The 25,325-nt window shown below is 47.8% G+C and overlaps 9 protein-coding genes across 9 annotated transcripts; 4 read left to right on the top strand and 5 right to left on the bottom strand.

Annotated features, from left to right (window-relative positions):
* Positions 1-1,022: 1,022 nt before the first annotated feature.
* AO090038000139 (uncharacterized protein) lies at positions 1,023-2,874 on the top strand (the record flags this gene model as incomplete). Its single annotated transcript, XM_001825059.3, has 3 exons — positions 1,023-1,116; positions 1,173-2,518; positions 2,569-2,874. The coding sequence occupies 3 exons, from the start codon at positions 1,023-1,025 to the stop codon at positions 2,872-2,874; spliced, it is 1,746 nt and encodes a 581-aa protein (XP_001825111.3).
* A 604-nt stretch (positions 2,875-3,478) lies between these two features.
* On the top strand, positions 3,479-4,785 carry AO090038000140 (SRR1 family protein; the record flags this gene model as incomplete). The annotated part of the gene is made up of 3 exons (XM_023238429.1): positions 3,479-3,762; positions 3,828-4,490; positions 4,746-4,785. 3 exons carry the CDS (start codon positions 3,479-3,481, stop codon positions 4,783-4,785), a joined length of 987 nt encoding a protein of 328 aa, XP_023093007.1.
* Positions 4,786-5,567: 782 nt separating this feature from the next.
* AO090038000141 (uncharacterized protein) lies at positions 5,568-6,404 on the bottom strand (the record flags this gene model as incomplete). Its single annotated transcript, XM_001825061.1, has 1 exon — positions 5,568-6,404. The coding sequence occupies one exon, from the start codon at positions 6,402-6,404 to the stop codon at positions 5,568-5,570; it is 837 nt and encodes a 278-aa protein (XP_001825113.1).
* A 2,817-nt stretch (positions 6,405-9,221) lies between these two features.
* AO090038000144 (uncharacterized protein) lies at positions 9,222-11,631 on the bottom strand (the record flags this gene model as incomplete). The annotated part of the gene is made up of 7 exons (XM_023238428.1): positions 9,222-9,426; positions 9,489-9,658; positions 9,724-9,746; positions 9,815-10,728; positions 10,777-11,123; positions 11,171-11,281; positions 11,464-11,631. The coding sequence occupies 7 exons, from the start codon at positions 11,629-11,631 to the stop codon at positions 9,222-9,224; spliced, it is 1,938 nt and encodes a 645-aa protein (XP_023093008.1).
* A 780-nt stretch (positions 11,632-12,411) lies between these two features.
* Positions 12,412-14,413, top strand: AO090038000145 (uncharacterized protein; the record flags this gene model as incomplete). Its single annotated transcript, XM_023238427.1, has 5 exons — positions 12,412-12,917; positions 12,972-13,745; positions 13,811-14,142; positions 14,264-14,309; positions 14,374-14,413. 5 exons carry the CDS (start codon positions 12,412-12,414, stop codon positions 14,411-14,413), a joined length of 1,698 nt encoding a protein of 565 aa, XP_023093009.1.
* A 1,096-nt stretch (positions 14,414-15,509) lies between these two features.
* AO090038000146 (uncharacterized protein) lies at positions 15,510-16,281 on the bottom strand (the record flags this gene model as incomplete). Its single annotated transcript, XM_023238426.1, has 2 exons — positions 15,510-15,640; positions 15,879-16,281. 2 exons carry the CDS (start codon positions 16,279-16,281, stop codon positions 15,510-15,512), a joined length of 534 nt encoding a protein of 177 aa, XP_023093010.1.
* An 866-nt stretch (positions 16,282-17,147) lies between these two features.
* Positions 17,148-18,749, bottom strand: AO090038000147 (MFS transporter; the record flags this gene model as incomplete). The annotated part of the gene is made up of 4 exons (XM_023238425.1): positions 17,148-18,289; positions 18,367-18,426; positions 18,487-18,544; positions 18,663-18,749. 4 exons carry the CDS (start codon positions 18,747-18,749, stop codon positions 17,148-17,150), a joined length of 1,347 nt encoding a protein of 448 aa, XP_023093011.1.
* Positions 18,750-19,202: 453 nt separating this feature from the next.
* Positions 19,203-20,924, bottom strand: AO090038000148 (uncharacterized protein; the record flags this gene model as incomplete). Its single annotated transcript, XM_001825066.3, has 1 exon — positions 19,203-20,924. One exon carries the CDS (start codon positions 20,922-20,924, stop codon positions 19,203-19,205), a length of 1,722 nt encoding a protein of 573 aa, XP_001825118.1.
* A 1,418-nt stretch (positions 20,925-22,342) lies between these two features.
* On the top strand, positions 22,343-25,230 carry AO090038000149 (uncharacterized protein; the record flags this gene model as incomplete). The annotated part of the gene is made up of 6 exons (XM_023238424.1): positions 22,343-22,531; positions 22,584-22,648; positions 22,734-22,932; positions 23,013-23,553; positions 23,686-24,317; positions 24,379-25,230. 6 exons carry the CDS (start codon positions 22,343-22,345, stop codon positions 25,228-25,230), a joined length of 2,478 nt encoding a protein of 825 aa, XP_023093012.1.
* Positions 25,231-25,325: the final 95 nt, after the last annotated feature.

Raw genomic sequence — 25,325 nt, 5'->3', positions numbered from 1 at the left:
CTTTCAGGCCCCGGGGAATCCAACCTAAGACTGGCATCTATTTTATAGATGTCGCACTTGTCACTTTTGCACACCCAAAGCTTCAGATCGAATCAGTCTTGTTTGAATGTTCAAGTGTTGCATAATCCATTTGTACAAAGTAGGTGGTAAATCCACATATAGGGCCGAGTGGCCCACGTGGTCCGTGCTCATCCCACTCCAAATCCCACATTTTGTGTTTCCTTCCTTGCCATTAACCACTACTGAGTACAACGCAACTTGGCGGCATGGCTGACAAACCCTATACTGAAAACGCCTGTGATCGATCTTTTCCTTACATACAAATGAGAATTGCAGAATCTCTTGCTCCTAACTGTGCCTTGTTCTATAGCCTACCGGAAATGACCGGAATCTTGTTTCTGTGCTAGTAGCAGTGACCCGCCAGTAAAAAGCACGAAGACGTATATCCAACAGGAATCTTCCTGCATACTAGCAGTCCCACAAGGTAATAGGTGTGAAGCCTTAAGGTTCTTATGAATTTAAGTTTTTCGGACATGCTGGCCGGGATATGATGTCAGTTGCAGGTATATATATCCGTTCATAACATCTCTTTTCATTGGATATACTAAGGACGCTTAACAGGATCCTGTTTTTGATGACCTTGTTGAAACCAGAATGACTGCATAACTAGTACCCCTGTATTACTATCCAGCATTTAGGTGTCAGGGTACCGTTCAATGAGGAACGGGGAACTTAGGGTAGTCAAGCGACAAATAGAGCTATTCCTTGCTTGGGCTCGTGATCTAAAGCACGGGCCCTGCTTGATGTGTAGAACCGGTCCCTAGCCATCTTTACCTTGATATTATCCCAGCAGAGCATAGTCTGAACACGCGTCTTTTAAGTAATTGTTACCTCGAGAAATATCGAGGCGATGGTTTGTAGTCCCAGCATAGTCAAGGTCTCGAGGCTATTTTTGTGACCCTGAAGACAAAGATCAAAGCTTCTCACATCACTTATTATACAGACCTAATTGCAAAACCAGAATGTCAAGTTCCAAGTCAGAGGATTACAAGGTGGGGGCTTATATAGGATATCGAATGGAGGAGCTGGGAGTCAGCGATTACTTCGTTGTACCTGGTAAGGACACACCCTCTATAGGAGTTGGATTGAACACGACCGCTAACCCCATGTAGGAGACACCAACCTGACCCTCCTCGACAGTCTCCTGGAAAACCCACGTCTTCGGATGGTAGAATGCTGCAACGAGCTGAACACGGGATACGCTGCAGATGGTTATGCGCGTGCGTCGGAATGTAAAACAGCAGTGGCTGTCATTCCATACATCGTCGGCGGTTTATCTATCCTGAATGCTATATCGGGTGCTTGCTCAGAACGACTTAAGGTCATCGTTATCTCGGGCTGTCCACCTACTAGCGTGTTGACCAGCAGTAAACCGACGCACCATACGCCGTCGCCGACGAATAAGGACGTGGCCCTCCACGCCTTTCAAGGAGTGACGGCTGCGTCAGTACGCGTCAACACTGCTGAATCCGCGACAGATGTGATTGATAATGCCATAATTAAATGTATTCAACAATCACTCCCGGTATACATCGAACTGCCGAACGACATTGCCGGCGCACCATGCCCTTTCCCAATACCTTTCACCCGGAAAGTTGAGGAAGCGACCCAGCTGAACAGAAATGGCGAGGCACTAGAAGCTGTAACAGATCTGTGGAACTCTTCTCACAGACCAGTACTACTTCTCGGAAGTCAGGCACGGGTGTCGCTTCCGCGAGATATTGTCCAACGTCTTTCCGAAAAGCTCGGCTGCCCGGTGTTGTGCCAACCGGACGGACGTTGGCTATCGGAATCCCACCCACAGTATTGGTGCACCTTTTGGCCTGGCTTACTCAACCCCGAAGGAGAGAAGCTTGTCTTGGATTCTGATCTTTGGCTAGCCATCGGAGTCTCCTGGTCGGACTTACATACTCACTCCATCGACCCAAAGGAGGAGAACCACCGTTTGATCGCTCTACAACACGACGGAGTTGAGTTACCAGAGGATAAAGTGATTAGCCCGGTAAACCTCAGAGAGTTGGTCTCAGCGATGATCGACAGCAACATTATTCGCCGAAGCGAATCTCTGCCCAGCTCTAAGCCGAGCCACCCCGCTGGCATCCAGACTGAAATCAAAACTTCCGACGATGCATTGACAGTGCGAAGTTTGCTATCAGGTGTCCAAGCTATGCTGCAAGAGAACTCCAAACTGGTTGTGGATACAGGCGACACGTGGTTTGCTGCGAGCCACGTTGAGCTGCCAGATGGGGTGGATATCTACATGCAACTTCCCTACGCATCGATCGGATGGAGCGTGCCAGCTACTCTTGGCGCTCAAGTAGCTCATCCTCATGGTCGCGTTGTTCTCATGGTAGGTGATGGTGCATTTCAAATGACGGCCCAAGAGATAAGCACGATGGTACGGATGAAGTTGAATCCGATCATTTTCCTGTTCAATAATCTTGGATACAAGACCGAGGTTAGCTATACCTTTCCCGTTGATCTACTTCAGCTAACCGGGATATACAGACCGCAGTGCACGAAGGCTCATACAATTATATCGCTAATTGGGACTATACCAAGCTAGCCACCTCGTTCCTCGACAAGCCCCATGCACACCCCCCTAGCCCGTATGCAACAGACAAGCCAGGTGATGATGAAATGCCCGTGTTTGCCGAGAAGGTCCGTACACAGGCCGACCTCCTGCGGGCGATGGAGAGAGTTTCTGCAGAGAGTGACAAGCTTGCGTTCCTGGAGTGTTGTATCCAACCAGACAATATGACTCCAGAGCTGCGAGCTTTGGGAGAGAAGGTGTCAAAGGGGGTTTCGAAATAAAGGGACGATACCGATACTCTTTTGCAGCGAATTGTGTTATGCTAGGATTGCATAGAGAATCGGAGACCTGAAAGTCAAACTGTATGATACCATGCAGAACGACTGTTTAACAGGAAAGGAGGCAAGCACTACCTCAGTTGTCACGTGGTTGCTTTTTATAGCCCTCTGTTACTCCAGGAACAACAAGTCTTCAACTCTTTAGCTACAAGCATAGCCCTCGCCATAGGTACAATAGGATAGTATTATCATATGCCCTCTGGTTAAGCCTTTTGGAGCAGCCAGTTCTTCTGTACCAGAGGATCTAATATAGTTGCTAGCCACCGTCTAACCACATTAAAAGTCATCTACATGTGCATAATGGCAAATGGTAAAAGAAGATTTGTTACACTAAAGATTTACAAATGGACCAGATCTGTCAGGCGCTAATGATCGTGACCTGCGAGGAATTCTGCACAATCACCCCGCCTTCACGCACTGTTGATCTTGGATCTGTTTACAGTACAAACGCCAAAGCCTACCTCTACTCGATCAAACTGACATACAACTCAGGATCGCACAATAACTCTTGTTAATAGATCTAAATTGTTTCCTGTTCATAGCGGATATGAGTGACGTGCAAGAGTCTGACTGTGAAGATATTCACTGTCCACCAGGACGAGACTATAACACGTTCATGCAGGAGACAGCTGGGATCCGGCAGCTTTACGAAGCCGGAGTTCCGTTTTTCACAAAGGAACAACTCCAGGATCTTAGTAGGCAGCTTAAGCAAGCAGAGACCTCTGATAAGCCAGAGATACTCATCAAAGGACTGGAGGGCACGGAAGAAACCTTTGAAGTCAAGACTGGCGTCACCAGGGCTGGGTCTGAACCCGGCACAGAATGGGTTCTGTACGTTCCTTTAGATACCCAAATCAACATCCCGAGTCAAACTACGCTAACTATTACCGTTGTAGCAAAGCACCAGCTATCGAATACCGCACCTTTGGTTTCCTCACCTCGTACAGGGCATACCAGATGGACGGCTTTAGTGACCTTAGCCTGAGGGTCCTCCACTACATGGAGTTGCGCGATGAAGTTACCAAAGAGCTACTACCCCGGTTTCGCTACGTTGTGGATTCGGTCGATATAATCACGAATTCTTTTACATCCTGCATCCAGGCCTGGGAAGCGAGCGAATCCTACGCCCAACTACAAAAGACCGTCGAATCGCGTGAGAACTTTCCTCTAATCACGAAAATAGTTGCCCTTGCTTTGGGCTCTATGCAGCCTCGTTCCCTTGACAACTGGGATCACAGGTCTGAGTATCAGCATGCCTTGGCCTTGACATTGCGTGACATCGTGGGTAAACGTCAGGGTGAGACCTCTGGGAATGTACAATGCTACGTACAGGACCCTGCCTACACCGAGGTTGACAAGTCGATTCTCAAGACATATGATATTACCATCCTAGAAGATCCAGATGCTTTCGTGGAGATCGATGGTTCTACAATTGTCTTGACCTTCGCACCGGATGTGCCTGTCAGACAAATCGTTGCCGACATCGCTCGACCTGCTATGATGATTTGGAATACATGTGAGGAAGAGAGATGGGTGCATAATGGTCGTGAACAGTTCATGTATGATTATCTTCACTACCATCTTTGTCTATCCAGTAGTTGACCACGAACAGGACGGACCCCTTTTCCGCACGACTGAGAGAAATGATAAAGTCCTATGATAGGATCGATCTCTTGAGTGATGAGGAGAAGTTTGGAGAGGTTGCGATATTTATTCGGCGTGAGTAACCATGATAAAGGACAGGGGTCTACCTATTTCTACAAGATTGGTCATCGTATTCCGAGTTACATGTCCCCTTGTAATGCTTGTGACAGCCTGGAAACTCGGAACTCAAGTCAATGTATGCACACCTAGTTGCAGTTGATTATATTAGGGCCTCGGAGAGTGGTGGTGGGTAGTTCACTCTGGATGTAATAAGGAACATAAAGGCGCAGCTGTAGTTAGAATATTAATGTATAAGGAAGAGCATTACAAGGAGCCATATAAACGTATTAACGATAGTATGCAGATATAATCATGTGTACATTGCTCGGAATATTGGCGTCCACATATGCTACCTAGAGCGATGTTCGAGTAGTGTTGGGACTGCTGTCTATAAAGTATGAGTATCATCCTTGAGGAGGTTATTATGAGGAGTGACATAGGTGTCGCTATGCAGGAAGGCTCGGGCATGACGAGATTTCAGTCATGCGTTAGCCCGATCACCAAAATTAGGACAGGAAACCCGTGACTTAAGGTTGTGACCTAAAAGGCCACGCTAGAGAAAGAGAAATTCCGTTACGGTCTCTCCAAGCTGCATCTGTGGTTCCATCATCCAACGAGTCTTGGCTCAGATTAATTCACAGAGGATGGCTCTCTGGTGATGGGATAATCACGGTCCATTTTGGGATGGGATGTACCCCTAACCTTTCGTTCAAGGTCCGGCGATACTACCCCAAACAACGTCCGATCAAGCTGCGTGGAATCCCGCTTTGTGGCCTTGCTAATGCAGATTGGACAGTGTTTCGCTCCTGTAGAGTGACACCAGCTCTATTAGGTTGCGCTTCTCCGAGCCATGACTTCATATTGTCCGTTGATGTGCTCCCGAGCCTGGCGGTGTTGAATGAGTTGTATTCGTGGCCGATCTTGGTATTATCCTATAAGCGTGCCTTCGAGATTAGACCGGACGAGCGTTTGGGTCTCGCCATCTTCAAATTTCGCAAGAACTCCTCTAAGGGCTTTGTGGTTCCCCGCGCTCGACTTTCCTGCTTGGCCACATCCGCAACCAAACATCCTACCTCATACACCATTTCGAACAGCAGATCAGTCGATGTATGTCGGACGGCTTCGTTTTCGGACATGCAGTTCAGGAGCCATTCTCCGCGGTGAATGGCAGAGCTCAAGGAATGCAGGAGCTGGCGATCCTCGAGATTCATTTTCGATTGTGCCTTATACACAGCGTCATGTTCAAATTGAGCCCAGGCATGCCGCAACATAGAAACGATCTGTATTTCTACTCTCCGCCTTCTTGATCCGTCTCGCGCCTGTGGCTCGCTTTCTCTCAAATACACCCAACAATGGGTGGCGCAATAGCCTGGACGCTGATGAATGTTGCTAGAAGTATCCCGAGCAATACTGTTGGTGTTTACTTCTCCATAGCTTTTCTTCAATTCGATATCGAATCGTTGACTTAGTGCATCCTGCACGCGCTCTCTATCTCGAGGGAAACATAGAGCGATGCGAACTCCTGCGAGGTCTGAGATCTCGTCCTGGACGTCTTCTTTCGATGGGTACAGTCGCTTACGCAAGCGCTCCCGTTGACGAAGCTTGCGTTCAAGGCTGGATGGGTCTTTTGTCCGGTGGGTGACAACCCCTGGAAGAAACTCAGCCTGAAGCATTTCGGCGCATATTCTGCCGGTCGTTGCTGCGTTTCGCGCGTAGATCCATCTTTTACTTTTGTACTCTTGCACGAAGTCAGTAACAACTGAGGCCATTATTAAAGAGAGGGTGTTAAATCATTGACGGTTCTCCCTCGACCGTCAGATGGCGCCTCGAGAACAAATATAACATGTGGTCGACTCGGTGAGGCTGAGGTACACGGGCTGAGTAGAGCCCAGCTGAGGGCGCATGTGAGCTGTAGCCGAAAACAAATACTAGTGGAGAACCTATTGAAGATCGTCCGCGACCGAGAGGCCTGGCGGGTGGGTCGTGACGTCGTATCGGAGCACTTGGATCTCTACAGGAAGCAAGGGAGGCCAGCGCGATCAAGTAGTCACCAATCAGAGTTACCTACGCCATCAGTGAGGTTCGTCCACAACAGATCGCTCTTCGTATGGTCGCTCCTGGGTTAGAAGTCTCTTCCGCAATAGGTTGCTACCATGATGGATGCCCTTTCCGCTAGCCACCTCCCAAGGAATCCATACAGTACATTGCCTTCATATATTCTGTGCAACCCTTTCAGATTATAAGATAGAATTTGCAATCTTCATCCCAAGCCACTATCATCTCCGAGGAACCCAATCGATCAGTTGGATTTCTGCAATGTAGGGCTAGATCACCGCATGTCGCGCTTTGCCCTAGGTTGCTCGCGCAGATAATTGAACATAGCGTCTTAGGAAACCCAACCTGCCATACATAATTAAGACATACAGACTAGTCCAATGATGAGTTATCTGACGAAAATGTCATCTTCCCGCTGAGTACATTGATCGCAGCACTCGGCTAAAATATCCCGCGAAGACGAGAGATCGGCGGCATTATGCGGAGAGAGCGCCACGCTAATGAACTTACGCTCAGCTCGCATTCTCCTGTGGCATCCGAGCACGCGCCTTCTGTCTTTCCTCTGTTCTTTTCTTTTTTCTTTTTGGTTTTCTTTTGTTCAAATAGTCTCGACTGAATCAATCCATTGCAAGTGAGATTTGCCTACCGGGACGGGACGAAACACAAATGACATTTAACATGATAAGTTAAACTAAATCTACCTAAGCCTTGTACCACGAGAGGTTAAGTTTACGTCCTCCGTTAAGATCCGCGAAGCTCGTGGAAGAATCGAGCTGCAAACTGATCGGCATTTGACACCTGTCAAGGTTCGAGACGAAACGGAGATATCGGCGTAGCGCTCCAATTGCTTTATAATCACATAGTCGAGTCACCGTATGGACATTATGTTGAGTCCAGCATAAGACCAAACAATCGGGTGTCTCCCCGGGAATGCGGGGAGATCTCGCCCTGGGATGCGCTACCCCTGTGACACACCACTCCTGGAACCCACCACTTTCGGGTCAACAGCCACAGGATGTACAAATAAGGTTACCCCATTGGGCCAGTGGTACGTAGGGCCTCTTATGCAGGCAATCAGGCGCAAATGGGCCGTCCCCGCCGAAATCATATCGCAGGGACGGTGCATTCTATCCCACAGCTGGGTGATCTACTGACACTAGTTTCGTCGGATCATTCCATTATCTCTTGGTAGCTAGCTGTATTTGTATAACAGGTTTATGCGTGCCAAAACATTATAATTAGGGTAGCATGGATAATTATTGAGATACGTTATGATACGTTCCCACACGGAATTGATGCCACAGATCTAGTTGGAGAACTTCTCGGGGATGTGTTTCCTACATTCAAGCATCAGCAATTAGATATATATACTTTCCAGTATCGACCTATGGTATGGATCACTCACCCAGTCATACTCTCAAACTTGCTCCTCGCGCCGTCCGTAAATTTCTCATTGGTCTGTCGTACCTTCGGGTCGTCGGGGTTGATGCGGCCACCGCCGAATTTCTTCTCAATTGAATCGAGGCCTAATCGATACATAAATATTTTCTTTGATTCCAAGCGATCGACGAAGAGGGTTGAATAAAGGGTATATGGGGATCGGGTACGTACCCTTATCGACATAGTCTTTGTCGTTAGAGCTACCGCCTTCCTTGTCCTTGGAGTGGCTACCACCGCTGAGCTTAGAAACGAGTTTGTCCATGTTCTTGGTGAGGTGGGTTAGATTGAATATGGTATCTGTGATGTCGTATATGGTTGAGATGACAGTTCAAATGAGTTGACCATGGGGATAGGGTGGCTAAATATATATCTCCCCTGAGTTCATCTCTGGTTCAATATGTCATAGAATAATGATGTCAGTTACATGCGACCGGAGCTTTCTCACCATTGACCCGCGAGGTCGTAATCTGTTTCTTTGGAACGGGACAATCCTACCAACTAAGATTAGATTCTGATGCTTCAGTCAAGGGCGATGACATCACGATTCATTGCATTAGGGCAAATTTACCGAAAAGGGAAATGGATTATCCGTGATCAAAAGAGGAAACATCCTATTATTCACATATCCAAGAAACTTTGCCGTGAATTAAAATAGTAAAGGATATCATACATTTATTATTTGCTCAGTATCTATCCCATACGTCGTTTGTCCATGTTACCACTTTAATTGAAAATGGTCCTTTCAAAGATCACATTGCTTATCACTCATCCACTCTGATCCTGGCAGAATCATGTCCTTTGAGAAAGTCTTCGGATTTCCAGTACAGTAGCCTTGACCATGATGATGCAGGAATTATGGAGCAAAATGTTTCGCCTTTGCGGAGCACAATAGGCAACGATGATGCTCCCTGCTTTATGGTGGGCTTCGATTGTAGACCATTATGGCCAACGGAACACAAATTTGCTGCATGCTAGTATATCAGAAACATATGTTAGATCGAGAAGAACTAACGAAATATCATATTTATACATCTTATAAGGCAAATAAACATGACAACGGCTGAGACGAGACGGTCCCCAGACCCGGAACATCAGTCCGATCTCCAATCCGGCCCAGGCAGAGACGTAGTAGCCTGGGTGTGAATGCTGCCATTATCTTCCTCATCCACAGAAGGTACATCTTTTGCCTGCATATCCTCGGTGATACGCTCGAGGGACTTATTGTTCCCCTCCTTATCCCTAGTCTCAGGGATCCATAAGGTAGCAATAAGACCCATGAGCATGAAGAATGATAGGCTAGCATCACTTTTAAAGTTTGGATTTGGTACTAAAATTGGCTGTCATGACTGTGGACCTACCATAGAAGTGCATATCCTAGCCAATCTGGCACATTTCGCCAGGTTGCACCATTGCCGAAGTCAACATATCCCAAGAAGCATTGTGCAAGAATGGAACCTAGTTTTCCGGAGGCAGCTGAGATGCCATGGCAAGTGGCGCGAAAGCGGGTTGGGAAGAGCTCGGCAGGGACCTAAACAGGTTAGAGAGGTTATAAGGGGCTGGGAGAGCCAGGAGGTCTTTTTTCATCCGACGTACAATGTATGTTGTGGTGTTCGGTCCTATCCCAGAAAATCATATAAACCTTAGCTGTGGCTTCTAGTGATGTACAAAGATGTCGATAACTTACCAAAGTTGAAAAATATCTGAGTCAGAACATAAAGTACAACCAAAGCCGATGAGTCGCCGTGTGTGCTCAAATATCTGAATGAAGCACCAATAATCACGTTGAGAATGAAAAGTAAACAGAAGCCGAGCAGCTGCAGATTCCGGCGCCCGATTCGGTCGATTGTTAGCACCGCTATGCAGCTACCGACGATAGCGCCAGATGATACGACCACGATACTCTGGTAAGAGACCCGGAGAAGCGACTCATACACTCCGGCAGACGGAATATGGTTACCATACCAAATGGTATTTATAATATCCACATTCATCAATCCCAATCCGTAGAACGGCAGATCGAGACAAAACCAGCATAAGGATGTTGCCACTAGCGTTCGGAGGTTGCGCTTCTGTTTCAGAAAACTTCTCAAATCTCTCCAGAAGTGAAGTGGAGGGCTTGAGGCATTCTCCAATTCCACAGAACTTGGTTGACGAGAGATGACGGATGGCATAAAGCCATATTCACGAGTTTGGGTGGGAGACAGTGATATCGTCTCTCCGACTGGATGGAGCGACTCATGGCCTAGACTCGAAGCCGAGGAAATCTCTGCTGACTGATAGAACTGAGACACATCTGCGGCAGCTTGAAGGCTGTTCTGCAAGACATCCGTTGTATAACGGGGTGATTCGATGATCGTCAATCGAAACCAGATGGCAATAAAGGCAGGTACCGCACCCAGACCTACTATTAACCTCCATATGCTGTCTAAATTTTGAACACAGGATCCTGTGCACTCTCGAATTTCTGGATCATTAGGCAGACTATGTCGAAAGCCTGCCACAGCGATGAGAGCAACGACAGCCGCCGCAGCCTCTCCGAGTGACTGACAGAGGAAGACAGCCGCCAACATACGACCTCTTATGCGAGTAGGTGCAAGTCTGACATAGATGTTAGCTGTGCTATATGGAGGAAAAGGGGTCACGAACTCGGAGCAAATAATAGCAGATAGAGGGTAGTCGGCTCCAACTCCCAAGCCCATAAAGAACCGCCAGAACAGAAGAACGCCGATAATTGACATAGAGTCAAACTTACCGGAGGAGGCCATGGACATCCCAAGAGTGCTGAAGATCAGAACAACCAACTCTAATCCATACATCTTTCGGCGACCCCAGATATCCGCGGCGATACCAAAAAGAACCTGGCCTACGAGCGCACCTGCTAAGGTGATAATGCTAAGACCGACTTCATAGTTGTGAACGCGGTCAGGCTTGGCATCCAAGCTACCCCAATAGACTTCGCTGATCATAGGGACGACCATGTTTACGGAGAAGATCTGCAAAGTCAGTCTCTTGAAGTGGTTCAAACTGGCACTTGGCTTACACAGTATGCGTCAGCAAAAAAGCCAACCCCGGCGACCACTACCACCCAGAGCCATTCCCTGCGTCTGGCACTCTCTAACTGGCTGATGATAAAGTTTCGCCGTTGTGCTGGCTAAAGGACGAGTTAGACAGAAGGATGAAGGAGAGTTGGTTCGGGTCGCCACATGCTACCTACCGCATGATGCTGAAAGTCCTCATAGTTCCCCCATGGATTCAGATATAACTTCATCCGAGGTATGAGACCCATATCAATTCTTATATTGGCCAGTGATCACGACAGGTTAGAAATCTGACAGGTATCGTCTTAATGAAGGTTGTGAAAGCTTGGAAAGATACTTGAGGGTCGCAGAATAATGTCCTCGCAAAGGTTGAATTGTGCACATAGCAAAGGTGCCCTGACTGGATACGGGGAACTCCAAACAATATATCAGCGCCATGATCATAAGGGGCTGAGGCTGACATTGAGGCAGTATTCTACTTTCTTGGACGGTTGAGCTTCTACTTCTTACATGTCACTCTTCACTAAACTTCAAGAACTGCCGTACCCGGGGATATGTTGAGACATGAGGGCAACCGGGCAAATTAAGGTCAGACACCGTATACGAGGCACAAAAGGCAATCCGCCTGCGCCCTGTGGCTGCAAGATATATTCAATACAAGCATCTCATCTCAGCACGTTCCTGACAAGGTCTCCACTATTGGCCTGTGGGACGGCACTAAGTTGGGTGCTAAAAGATTAGTCTCCGTGCACCGCCGCCACGACTGGTTGCCCGTCGCTTCCGATAGGCTCATAATCTCGGGTCATACATATCGTGCATTCAAATCTCCGGTCTTCCACATGGTTAATACTCACCTCGTATATGCGCAGGGTTCCGAAGCTCTCCATTCGATAACTCTCTGGGATAAAACCTTGCTATCTATGAACGTGATGGCATGACTCGATCGAGTAGCAGAAGCAGGGGTTTTATTGCACAGTAATCATGTCGATCCTAACGGTTGGCTGCGATGCTGCGTGGCTTGCTACTCTCACTCAGCCTCATTAGAGATTAGTTGGAAGCCCTCGTGATCATTTAGCGTACATCAAGAATACGAGACCCCCAGTAGCCACTTGCACCTTGCTTTGTTTCTATCCGCCCTTCTATTCCTCGTCGAGATCTGCAATAACAGCCCACTTTTTTCAACGGCACCAACTAGCAGGCACTGGAGTTGATTGGGCGACTCTACCCCATAGCACGTCTCAAAATGGCCCAGGTAGGCATTGGAGATATCATTACTGGAGTCAAATTCGTCTGGACGATTTATGAAAGCGTCTGGGATGGCCCTAGCAGTGCAGCAGGAGACTTTAACTCTTTTTGTCAGGAGTTTCGCTCTATCAAACTACTACTGGAAAGGATACAGCGGGTAAAGGAGTCTAAATCAACAGATGTCCCTGATCTAGGAGCGTTTTACAACGAAACGATCCAAGAATGCGCCAAGTTGGTCAATAAGCATAAGTTGCTTGCACAAGATAAGCCATCAACAGGTAACAGCCGTCGTGGTAGTATAGGCAAAAAGGTCTCTGTCTGGTTTGAGAAGGTTACCTGGCCCTTAGAACGAAGTGAAGCCGAACGGCTGCGGCACAAACTTGAGCGCTGTCTGAAAGTGGCAACACTAAAGTCTACGGAAGAAACACGCGATGCGACTTTGGGGTTAATTCGGACAGCGGAGAATAACCAGTTAGAGAACCTGGAGATGTTGAAGTCTATTAAGTGAGGACCACGCTTTGTGACACAATGATATCTGCTCAATGCTAATTCATTCAGGACAATGACAGCACAGATCTCATTACTCCTGCGACGATGCATTATCGATGGCCCAATAGACACCGAAGCCTATGATACGCACTACCCAAGCCAGCGTGGCCACCGGTTGAGACCAGCCGGTCTTAAGCCAGAAAACATACTTAGTGGAATCCCAGAGGATGGGGAGATGGCCTCCGTTGACAGTCAAGGGTACCAAAAGGTTCTAGATCGCATTCGTGAGATCTCCGAGCGATTGGGAAACCTTACTCGGCGACTTGATACACATAGCAATCATGGCCAAACTGTGGACCCGCCTCGTTCTATCAGCCGCAAGTATATGTTAAATCCAGACGGGACCGGTGCGGAAACGCCGACCGTTGATGCAATGGTTCGCTTCCTTCATCAAGTCAGCGATGATGTGCGTGATGCTCTGGAGACGGTTGGCTATGGTCATGAGCTTGTCCCGAAGTATGACGCTTCTCACAGACATCAGGCCCTCGTTAAGACTGGTCAGTCGATCAATGACACCGCAGAGGAATGGGAGCAGTTCCGACATTGGCTCGACTTCCAGCTTGTACACGCTTTCAATACAAATTCTATCGATATGAAGCCGCTCCACCCATCCCAACCATTGCTATTAGACCTCACTCCGCCGCCTGAATGCCTCTCTCCATCGATCTCCATTACCCGTACACGCTCGGTAGAGTCTGATCTTTCAATTGGTTCTCCACAGTCAACTATCTCCATACCGATACCCGATAGGAAGGTTCCGCTTACAAACCATCCTGTTCAAGTGTAAGTATACAGTTCTCCAAACGACCGCCTCCTTCCACACCACTAACAACTCTGCCCATTATCAGGGAGTTCCCGGACCCGAATATTCCCAACCGTGCGCTGTTTCGCACATTGATATGTACGGCTGTGGCTTGTTTAAACATCCAAACACATGAACCAGAGGCGATCGAAGCAGTCGATATCTACGGTGGAGTTAAAGTCACCCAGGCGGTCATCCGCGGGTCCACCACCGTCAAGAGCTCTATGCTCCCATACATACCGAGTAGCCGAGTCCCTCCGTCGTCTTCTGCGTCCTGCTCTATTTGGTTCCAGGGTTCGCATAAGGTGAAGATTGAAGAACAACAGTCTGTGATAAGATACAGTATCTCGCCTATTTATAAATGCCGCGACCGTAGTGGTAAGTCGTATCAAATAAAGTACTCGTATAGGAACGAACTAAGAGGATGTGTACCTGTAGACTTCGAGAACTTTCAAAGGGTCCTGCTTCGAAGAAAGGTCGTGGCCTGCTTTGATGTCAGGAAAATCTCCGTTGGGTCGGATTATTACTCCAATTCAGAGGAGACAGTCCGTGTCCTTGAAGACCCGATTACGAAAGCACATTCGTTGTTATTCTTTGCTTCCTTCCCAGGAACGTCTCGCCGAGCAAGGTTTGTCGATATGCCAGGTGAGCCTTATCCATGTATCCTATGTGGAGATTTTATCTCGGGATACAAGCTTACCGCGCGATAGTAAATGAATTGAGCATACCCAATGCGAAATCGAAGCATATCAAACTACCGATCCAGGCTGGTTCACGCCGCAGTTCAGTGGACAGCGTCGCTAGTGCCTTTTCCCAGGAGTCACGTCAATCCACTTTAAGATCATTAAGGTCGAACCCACGCAGTAAGTATTTGGAGCTGGAGTTCTACCAGGAGAAAGGTATGTATATAATCCCTAAGAGCCCTGGGCAAACGGCGTACAAACTTTCTAATAGCTATTCAGACTGTGCCGCATTTGCCCGAAAGCTCAAACATATAGACGGGTCTTGACCGGAGGTATGAATGGCATTCCGTATACTTCAAAGGTCAAAAGTCACGGCAGTCAGTTCTATTGCCTGATCGCCAAAATCAACAAAGAGCCTCCTTCGAAAGACAACCGCCGTGAGTGCTGCTTTCCCCATGGCTAGCTGTGACGTGGTCAACTGGCAGCTTTTGGATAAGGATTCCAGGGCCGCGGACGGACATCACTTGCTTTTCAGTCCGGATGTTTGCTTCCTGTGCATGCGCTTTCATATTAAGGACTGAGAGACCATGTCCACCACAGGAACTGTGTTCTATAGCCCTCGAGGAAGCATTTGTCAAATGCAGGGGGCCCTGACGTGGACAGCATAGACAGAGCCGGGGTACGATATTTCCGCTGTTGGTGGCATTCGCAATACGTTTGAAGCTTGACGTAGGTTGGATACCGGTGGACGGAAAGACATTAATTTAGTCAGTATAGTTGGCCCATACACATCTGACATGAGACATCCAAAGCTATTAGAGCTTGACAGTACCACAGGTTACGGAGCTGTTTTGCAGACATGTTAAAGTATATGTTTTTGAGTGGAACAGCTGTGTGCATTGCTATGGGAATCACTGGATTAATCAGGATTTGAATAACTTGGATATTCTAGAATCAAGATGAGTTCAAGTGAAGGGAAAAAAATGAGTTGACCAGCTAAGACAACTTATTATATTTCGATCAGCAAATTTATCGAATTCATTGCGCGCTACCGATTATTTATCAAACATTCATTGGTCCCCGAGTACCATTGGGTGAATGGCGCGCGTGGGGAGGAACTGTCTTGGGCTCAAGTGCCATACAGAAAATCTCAATAGAGCTCTCTCGGGTCCCACTCTCAGTGGTCAAAGGCACTGAAAAGGAGTCCAGGACCTGAAACCCCAACCTTCGATAGAAAGGTGCCACATGAGCGGTTGCGTCACAATATATCGGTATGTCTCCGCACTCTTTGCTGAACGTGCGCACTAGCAACGACCCTATCCCTTTTGCTTGAGATTTCGGATCAACCGCAAGGACTTCGAGGTCTTCGGGGTTAGAAAGAAATAAGCAAGAGAACCGGTAGAATCACTGGAGAATGCTTGTAGGACTTACGATGGAATGGGGTAGATTTCATCAGCACGGCTCTTTTCATTGCTGAAAGGTTTCCATACAGCTCAGGGGCTGAAAGCAAAGATCCAGAGCATTCATACTGCTCGGTATCCTGGTCGGGGAGACAGACGGCGTGCTTCCACTGGGCATACCCCACAATCTGGCCACTCTCTGTTTGTGCTGTCCAGACCGACGCACCACCTGGCCCGGTATTTTGTACAATGGCTTCGATAGTGGATTCTGTTTCTGTTTTCATGTCGTTGATGGAACTCTCGTCTGGGCACTCTATCTTGAATATCTCGTCATGAGAGAAGGCATTAATAAGGATCGATGAGAGTTGAGACGCATGTTGAGGGTCCGTCATTCGAGAGACCTCGATTCCAGCGGTGAGGCTTTTGGATATCATCTGTGCTTAAAGTGAGCAAACAAGCGGAGATTGTGTATTGTGTGAAAGATGAGTACGCTATCTGAGCTCTGCGTCGCATGTAAAGGGAGACGATGAGGTTGATTCGAACTCATCCCGGAACAGTCCCGGATAGAGCCGTCAACTATTTTTGGGATTAACACCTACCACAATCAAGAAGGGCGGTGTGTATAATTAGGCCTTCTAGGGTACTTAAAGAGACTGGTCGCTTGAGTTTTGCTTTGGTTTGACATGTCAATAGATCCAAGCCGCATAGGATACGTGTTATTCAGACCGACTGGATTGGCTGTGTTAGGCAGGGATTTTCAATGGAGCTTGTGGCTTGCGTCCCCAATAAAGAATGGAGACTGGTATCCACCGAGTACCCACCTACATATATATCCCTCGCAGGCGGCTCTCCACTTGAGGAGTTATGATTTCGCTGTCTAACTTGCTGTATCGACATTGCAGGCTGCTGCGTGGTTTTAAATCACCAAGCCGGTATACGTATTTTCTGTAAGTCTCAGATGATCGCGTCAATACTCTCGTGGTGTGGGGCTCGAATGGAATCGGAGTGGCTTGTTGGGCATACTAGTATAGACTATTTGGCAGAACATGACCTTAGCGGCATATAGTTGTTGGATTCGACTGCTAGCGAGAGATATTAATACTACCTATATTTCAGATTTTTGTAGTGTGACTAACTTATCCTTGTCAGGCTTTAGTGGAGTTCATCCTCCTAATTGTCTGGTAATAAAGCGGCAATTTGCCTTGACCATGTGGTCCGAAGCACAATAATCAAATCCTAAGGAATGAGACCTTTCTCTATACAGCAATAGCTTCTAAGAGGCGAGTGACGAAATAAACTATCAACGAAAGAAACCAAGCACGAGGAGGCTAGATGCCCCTAGAGGCAACGCAAGAACCCATCCCATAGTGGCCCATCCGTACGTATCCCGAACCCATCCACCAAGAAAGGGCCCGACCATAGCACCCGCTGCAAAAGCACAGTTAGATAATCCGTAAGCGAACGCTGTGGCTCCTCCTTTCCCGAAAATCCCGGGGTGTTTAGACTGGATTTGTTCTACGATGGAGGATATCTCCACCATGATTGGTGGCTCCAGGATTGCAAAGCACGTCCCTATTAGTGCGAGCAATGCGCAGAGAAGAACCTTATGCTCCAGTGTATTCTGTGTCACATATCGAAAGCAAACCAGTATAGGAACCGCCCCAAGGAGAGCCAACGCGGCCTGATACCGGCGGAGCCTAGGCCATCTATCGATGGTATAACCGTACAAAGGACTCATGACTTGAGGGACCATCAGACAGATGAAGATAAGCCCCTGAGCTGTCTGGGCCCATGCGAACGTATTATGCACAAAAATGGGAAGCACGCTATCGAATGATGTCATGGAAGTAGAAATGATCAGATACACCAAGAGTGCCGTAAGCATTCGCGGAGATCGTAGCAAAATGAGAGTCGAGCCAATGGAGCGAGAGTTGTCGTGCAGAGGTTCCGGAACCCTTGATTCCACGCTCGTTTGTTTTTTGTCGAGGATACTTTTATCAGTCCAGCTTTCTTCGTCTGAAGTAGTTGGATGCCCTGAATTGGAGTGCTCAACTATCACCCGGGAGTCGACCATCATGAGGCGGAAGATGAAGTCTAATACCAGCAGTCCAAAGGCCAAGCCAAATGGGGCATAATAGCCTCCATGCTCGTACAGGACACCACCCAATAGTGGTCCAGCGGTCGTTCCGACAATAGTGGCCATTGCGACATATCCAAGTGTTTGGCCAAGTGCCGCCTCACCATCGAAGTTGTCAACCAGTATTGCTATTCCTACTGTTGACACAACGGCTGCAGATGCTCCTTGAAGCAGCCTGCCTATGATCCATAGAGATAGGTGTTTTCCAACGCATAGTAACGCGGTTGCAGTGGCGAGTTTCAACAAACCGATGAGAAATGGCCGCTGGCGTGACTGAACGCGGTCGGTGATATATCCGCATATGGCTGGGTACCATGCACGTCAATGCTGATGCCACAACTCATACATTCGCGAAAAATGATGCCGGCTTTGGAAGACTCACGAGAAACGACGGTGTTGGCAGCTCCGTAAAGTGTAAGAAGAATTGAGGTCCAACGCGGTACTAACATCATTTGAAGATTTGTTTAGCCAAACGTTTCTATCCATGATTGGCCTAACTCACCATCATCTAGAGGAAGTCCAGCTTTTTCGTGTAGCGCTGTTGGAGCGAATGGAACAATCTATGCCTGTCAGCATCATGCGTCCTGAGGCTTCGCTCTTCACTCACTAGTCCGTATAACATCATGTCCTTGTGAAATATTGTCAGCACTAATAACTCTGAATCAAATTGGCACATACTGTCGATATAGCAAAGCAAACTGCGAAGACGAGGAACGCTTTTGATGACCTCACTTGGAGAAGGGTTCGGGTCATCTGGTCTACCATTTTCAAGATTCTGAGAAGAATCCCGCATGAAACGAGAAGCACTGGAAAAATGAACCAAGAAGGAGTCGCTACAGAGACGGGGCCGGAATCGAGCGACGAAAGAGATACGACAAGGTAAAGGAGAGGAACTTTGGGAAGATCTACTGAGATCTATCTCAATGATCCACAGACGAGTATCTATTGTTCTCGATCGTCCCTTTACTACCTTGACCACGTACAATGATAGTTCATAAAATAAATACACTAGTGTATCTTTGAAATTGCTATATCATTTACATGACCGAAAATATTTATAAGTCTTAGAATAACTATAAATAAGCTAAATATTGTCTCAATAGCCAACGAACAATGACCTTGAGGAGGCAGTAGAATTAACCTTTCAATCTTACATTGGTGGATACGCAAAAATAAATATTAATATACGTGGCCAGAATTAGTAAGTCTTTACACGACTTAAACCTTGCGCTTGGCTTCCAATAGTTTGGTTCCACAGTCATCGTTACCCACTTTTTCGAAGCGATAGTACGTGGTCCAGACCTCATGCTGGGTAGTGAAAGACTTCCAGGCAAATTCCCTGTGGCGTGTAGCTAACCTCCAGCCACGGGGCTCTCCAAACAGCTCCATGTTGGCAACGTGGTTTGTCGAATACATATGATGGTGACCCAAGGCCTGTAGCGACTCATTATACCCATCTGGAATCTCATCAACACCGATAGTAATTGACTTGCGTGCCATGAGAAAGCATAACACCAGGACAAATGTGAACTCCTCGGGGGAAAGGAAGTGGATCGCGGAGAGGCAGACGATGTGGTCTACGTCGCCATAGTCAAGATTGTTGAGCAGGCAGGTCTGCATGCGGTCGATATACACTGCATCATAGATTCCAGTAGAGCGACACGTTTCTACCATCATGGATGAAATGTCAAACCCAACAAGACTGCCAGTATGAGCGCGACGGTGGCTACCCGGCTTGCACTCAGAGAGTAACCGGCCGAAAATACCGGTTCCACAGGCCAGGTCAAAAATATTTCCCTGAAAGTCAAACTTCTCAACAATTCCCCTCACTATCTGTGGCATTCTGGTACCCGACTGTAGGTTATCATAATCGGAGGCCAGGCCATCGTAGGTCGCAGCGACCTTAGACGAGATACTGTGGTTGTTCTGGAGCATGTAGTTGGCAATGAAGACGTTGATAACAGCCTGGTGGCCACCAGGGAAGCTAGATATGATCGGGAGGTCTTGAAAATTGCAATTCACCAAGAAGGCAGCTGGCTGTGGATTCACCTCTATGGCGAAGACTTCACCGTCTGGCCGCACGCGAAGATCGACGTCACATCCCATATGGCTACCGTGGAACATGCCGGTTTTAAACGCCTCCAATGCGGTGGTTTGGAGTCTGTCATACAGAGCTGGGTTATCTTTTTTTTCAATAAGCTCGAAGCGAGTTTCGCTATCGAACTTCAAGTCGAACGTGAGGAACTTCTCGTTGGCACTCAAATCTTTGGTCTTGACGATACAAGGGTTGAGGGCAACTGCCGAATCTCCCAACTCAATCACACTAACGACGTATTCCTTCCCAGGAATGTACTCTTGGACCACAATATCTTCACTCCGGGTGACAGGATCGAAACCATCTGCGTAGGCCTTGAAGTCTGGAACGCCAAGTGAACGTCCTCGGTTGAGTCGTGATTCGTAGAGTTGTACATTTATCCGGCGCAGGGCCTCTCGCAGCTCGCCTTCGTCGTGGCACACAGACCTTTCATCAATCATTTGACTAGCGCACCCGTTGGCTGGTTTCACGAATAGAGGAAACCTGTCCGTTCCTGGCACGCGGGGTGCTCCTCGCTTCCTCGCTTCTTTGTAAAAATCATTCTTCGTTCGAGAACGCTCCCAGCTGCGGATGCCAGCAGATGGTACCCCTAGGGATTCAAAGTACTGGCTTGCCTGAATCCCAGCCACATCATCGTCTAGGGTACCCCAAAGGAAATTTAAGTAGAAGTCAAATCCTTCCTTGACGCAGGAGTCGATCTCCTCTTTGGCGGTATCCTTGCGTATAAATCGATTTTCAAACGTATGTTGAGAAGTGAAGGCTCCTGGATTGGGTAAGTCCGTATCAAGTCCCTTGAGCATGGACTCGGAACCTTGATAGGAAGACTGAAGCACACAAATCCTCATGATTATAGCAGTAACGATTAACCAAGGTGAAGAGAAATTTTAAATAGTTATTGATCAAGACACTTGCCTGCCTGTGACACAAGGAAAGAATGGACTACTAAAAACTTACGGTCTGCTGTTATATAAGGTCATATAGCCTGTCAAGAGTGGTACTGTTTGTTGCACGAAGCATACGTCGGAAGCACAATGATCTGCCCTCCCATTTACACTAATCCCCCTTGCATGAGCTATTGTGGCTGGCTGAATGATCTGCGCATTTAGCAACAAACTTTCACTAATGTCATATATCCAGAAGCTTCTGCAGAATTAGCCTACACGAGCCCTGTGGCTACATAAACTTCGAGCTATTCTCAGCTGTGGGCCAGCCAACACGTCATTCGGTCTATTCTGTCTGAGATCTGCAATCCCTCACCCAGTTCTAGTATGGTGATGATGATCGGCCAAACATAATAATCAATACTGTCCTGACTATTAACTCGCTAGACCTTCTATGACTGAAGTACCGAGTTCCACCTTATGCAGAAGAGTTCTTGCTACATGACAAGCTGGCATGAATGTTAGGTACTCGAAGCGCATATTATTTCATGCAACAGGAAATATTATCAGGCCAGTATGTCTTGCCTCTCACTCCATGCCAAGCAATACCTCGCAGAATACAGCTGGCTTATATTATGTTGCATTTTAATTATCTGAAGAAGATATCGACGCTTACCATGGTGGCCCGGTGGGTCTTATCTTGCGGTCAGGGAAGCTATAATGGGGGTTACTAGCCCCTGCAGGGTCCGGATTTAGTGTCTCAGGGACCGTCCGGGTGTGTCTAAGGCAGTCGGAGCGGGTGTCATATGACCCCGGTGTACGGATAGGTAGAGTGTTCCAGAGACCAGAAATACAATTAGTTCTAGCGTAGTGAAAGATTTTTCTTTCGATATTAAATCTATAAAAATCTTTATAAATGATATAAAATACAATCTTAATATATATAGATTTCCAATTCTTTTTAACAATTCTTTTACTAAGGAGATGAAGACTTTTTCTTGATTAATTCGACTGAAAAAAGATCACGTGTCTAAGGTCTAACTACCTGACTACCCTGACCCCGAGAAAGTAAATCCTGACGCCGGAGCGCTTAACAACCTGGCTATATACACATTGAATAGTATTTCCCAGCTGATGTAAACTACAACGTATCCCATGCCACTTTGGCACGTAAAATAGCCTCCTCAGTCCCTCATTTGCTTCATAATCAGTGTTAATTGTAAACTGCGCCCCTCTGCCATGATCCTCCAGATGTGTATCCGGCAGCTACGTCTGTGTGATGCTGGTTGATTTCACGAGGATAATATTACAGGGCAGAGTTTTAGTCCGGGAGAATTATTAGTTCGTATGTCCCCTCTGGAGGGAGCTCCTACTCTCTCACTATGGGGATGCATCACGCAATCTATGGTGAACGGTCACTCATATTACTGCTAGAACAAGTGGCAAAGGTATATTCTGGTAAACCAATTGAGTCTCGGCCAGCAGTTACACCATTTATCGAGTATCTGATTAGACTAGATCCGGCCTCTGGGAGTAGGCTCTTGGCAAAACATCTGCGAGATGCATTGAATGTGCCTTGACTTACTATGCTTGCTTCCTCGCATACGCGCCGATTACCGCTAGCTGTTCTCGAACAAAGTGTCTGATTACAGACTGAACCATGCCAAGGGATCACCCTGCAACAGGCCGTCTCCTCGCTTGGGTTTTGACTTTCTCTTGATATACCCGCTCGCAGGGTGTAGTAATAGGCTGGCAGAAGCCGGTGGTTGACAGCATTGATCAGTGTGCGGGACCAAGTATCACTACCATGCCATTCAGAGTTAAGGTCTGCCCGCAGAGGTGTGCTCAGGATGCCCTTTCGGACATCCAACATCTCTCTGCCGATTGGGTGGCGCATGGGCATTACGGTTTTCCAAATCTGAAGAATCTGAGTCCCGAGTATAGTGCTGCGTACCAACTTCATAATCTACTTGTTATTCAGCCATCTATATCGAGAAAGCAAAAGTCCCTAATATACTGGGGACACTTACTGAACGAAGCCTTAATGTGGAGAGGAATGGGTATCCGCCTGTTGTGGAGTGCTTCTTGGACACAGCCGCAGTGAACTTTAAGGCCAATTTCGACTCTGGTGCCCTACATTGTCACCAGGTAACAAAGATTCTCAGCCAATTCGCACATATTCTGTCGTGTATCCTTGTACCGCCACATTGTGCACTTGAGGAAATATATACAATGGGGCCTGAGGATACTACCTGCTTGAAGAACTGGAATCAAATACGGTCAGAACCTGGTGAGGACTGTATCCACGATGTTATTGAGATACATGCTACAGCCCTACCCGATGAGCCTGCTAATTCTTCCTGGGATGGCGATCTCACGTACGAGCAGCTGAGCAGCCTATCGTCTAAATTGGCAGAGCTGTTGGTAGAACAATCTTTTGGCCCAGAGGTAGTGGTTCCTATATATACAGAGAGGTCTAGGTGGACCGCTGTTGCCATGTTAGCGGTTCTCAAAGCTGGCGGCGCTTTTCTCCTGCTCGATCCAGCCCATTCTAACAGTAGGATTGAAGCAATATATCGAACTGTTGAGGCTCGTACGGTCATTGTATCGCCGCCCCTCGTGAATACTCACTCACCAGACTTTTCTCCTATGCACGTCCTTTCGGTGGAGGATGCAGAACATCATGCGCCATTGGCCACAGGATCCTCTCGACGTTAAGCAGAAGCTCTAATCGCCTCGGTGAAACCATGCAATGCCGCCTATATGGTGTTCACATCTGGCTCAACAGGCACACCGAAAGGAGTCGTGATTGAACACAGCTTGTTTGCAACCAATGCATTAACGCGCTCTCGGAGCCAAGTCCTGCCCGCCAAGGCCCGCGTGCTTCAACGTGCCTCACCTGCGTTCGATGCCAGTATCGCGGAAATACTCTTCACCTTGGTAGCTGGTGGATGCGTATGTGTCCCGCGTGAGGTGGATCGACACACCAATATAGTTGAGTATGTCCGGCACTTTGCGGTCAACGTCTTGTACCTTACGCCGTCTGTCGCCCGTGGTCTAAAGCTCGATCAACTCCCCTATTTAAAAGCTCTAATTCTCGTCGGTGAGCCCATGAATGAAGTAGACATAGCAACCTGGGCAGGGCATGTGGATTTGGTGAATGCATACGGCCTATCAGAATGTTCCATCGAGACCTCCTTTCTGCAGCCGGTGCCAATCTCCACAGACCACCGCAATATAGGCATTGCACCCTGTGCGTCCTGCTGGACAGTAGACCCCGAGAATCATAACACTCTCCTCCCAATCGTAGCTGTGTGTGAGCTTCTCGTGGAAGGACCCATTGTCGGTCGCGGGTATGTCAACGAAACCGAGAAAACAGCCGCAGCATTCATCACGGCACCCTGATAGGTTACGGCAGATCCGAGGAGGGCAGCCGCATGGCATATACAAGACGGATGACCTCGTACAGTACGCCCCCCAACTTAACGGGTTCTTGTTGTATCACGGGCGGACGGATACACAAGTTAAACTTCGCGGACAGCGCATCCAACTGGGCGAGGTGGAGCACTGCATCTATCGCTGCGCGGGGAACACGCTCAAGACTGCAATTGTTGAACTGGTGACGGTTGATGACAAGCCATCTGCTCTGGTTGCTTTTCTTTTGACAGCCGAGGACGGCACGACGGGTGTACCCAATTCTGGCGACATTCTTCGCAGTTCAACACCGCAGTTCCGGCCACTTGTTCAAGACGTTCGACGCTCGCTAGAGAACCAAGTTTCATCGTATATGACCCCCGCAAGGTTTCTGCCTCTGTCCTATGTACCCAAGTCCTTGACTGGCAAGACGGACAGAAAGTACCTTCGTGAGACAGCAGGGCGCCTTCCTCTGACGCCGACAGACGAAGTCACCGGGATAATAGTCCAACGGGCACCTGTCTCTGAGCCCGAGCGTATTCTGCAGGAAGTGGTTGGCGACGTGCTTCAACTTAACATGAACGCTGTTGGCCTGGATAGCAACCTTTTCCATCTTGGTGGAAACTCGCTAGCAGCGATCAAGCTAATATCACGCCTCAGACGCCTTGGGTGGCATAACCTACGCAGAACTGACTTTCATCAGCACCCAGTGTTATCCCACTTAGCCTTGAAACTAGGCGAATCGGCCCAACTTCAAACACCTCCTGAAGGTGAGAGTGCATCGAGTACTAGGGTATCCTGGGAGCCTCTTGAGTCCTTCCGTGCCATGAGAGAATTCCTGGGCCATGATCGATAGTGTATATGTTCCATACAGACCAGCATATTCCGGGGTTTGGGGGTTGGTCAACTATTTGTTAGATAGTTGAAATGATACTGTAGAACCCATTTAAA

Source organism: Aspergillus oryzae, chromosome 6 (assembly GCF_000184455.2).
Source record: "Aspergillus oryzae RIB40 DNA, chromosome 6".
Taxonomy (NCBI): domain Eukaryota; kingdom Fungi; phylum Ascomycota; class Eurotiomycetes; order Eurotiales; family Aspergillaceae; genus Aspergillus; species Aspergillus oryzae.
The sequence above is the reverse complement of the archived record's forward strand: the minus strand, read 5'-3'. Positions and strand labels throughout refer to the sequence as shown.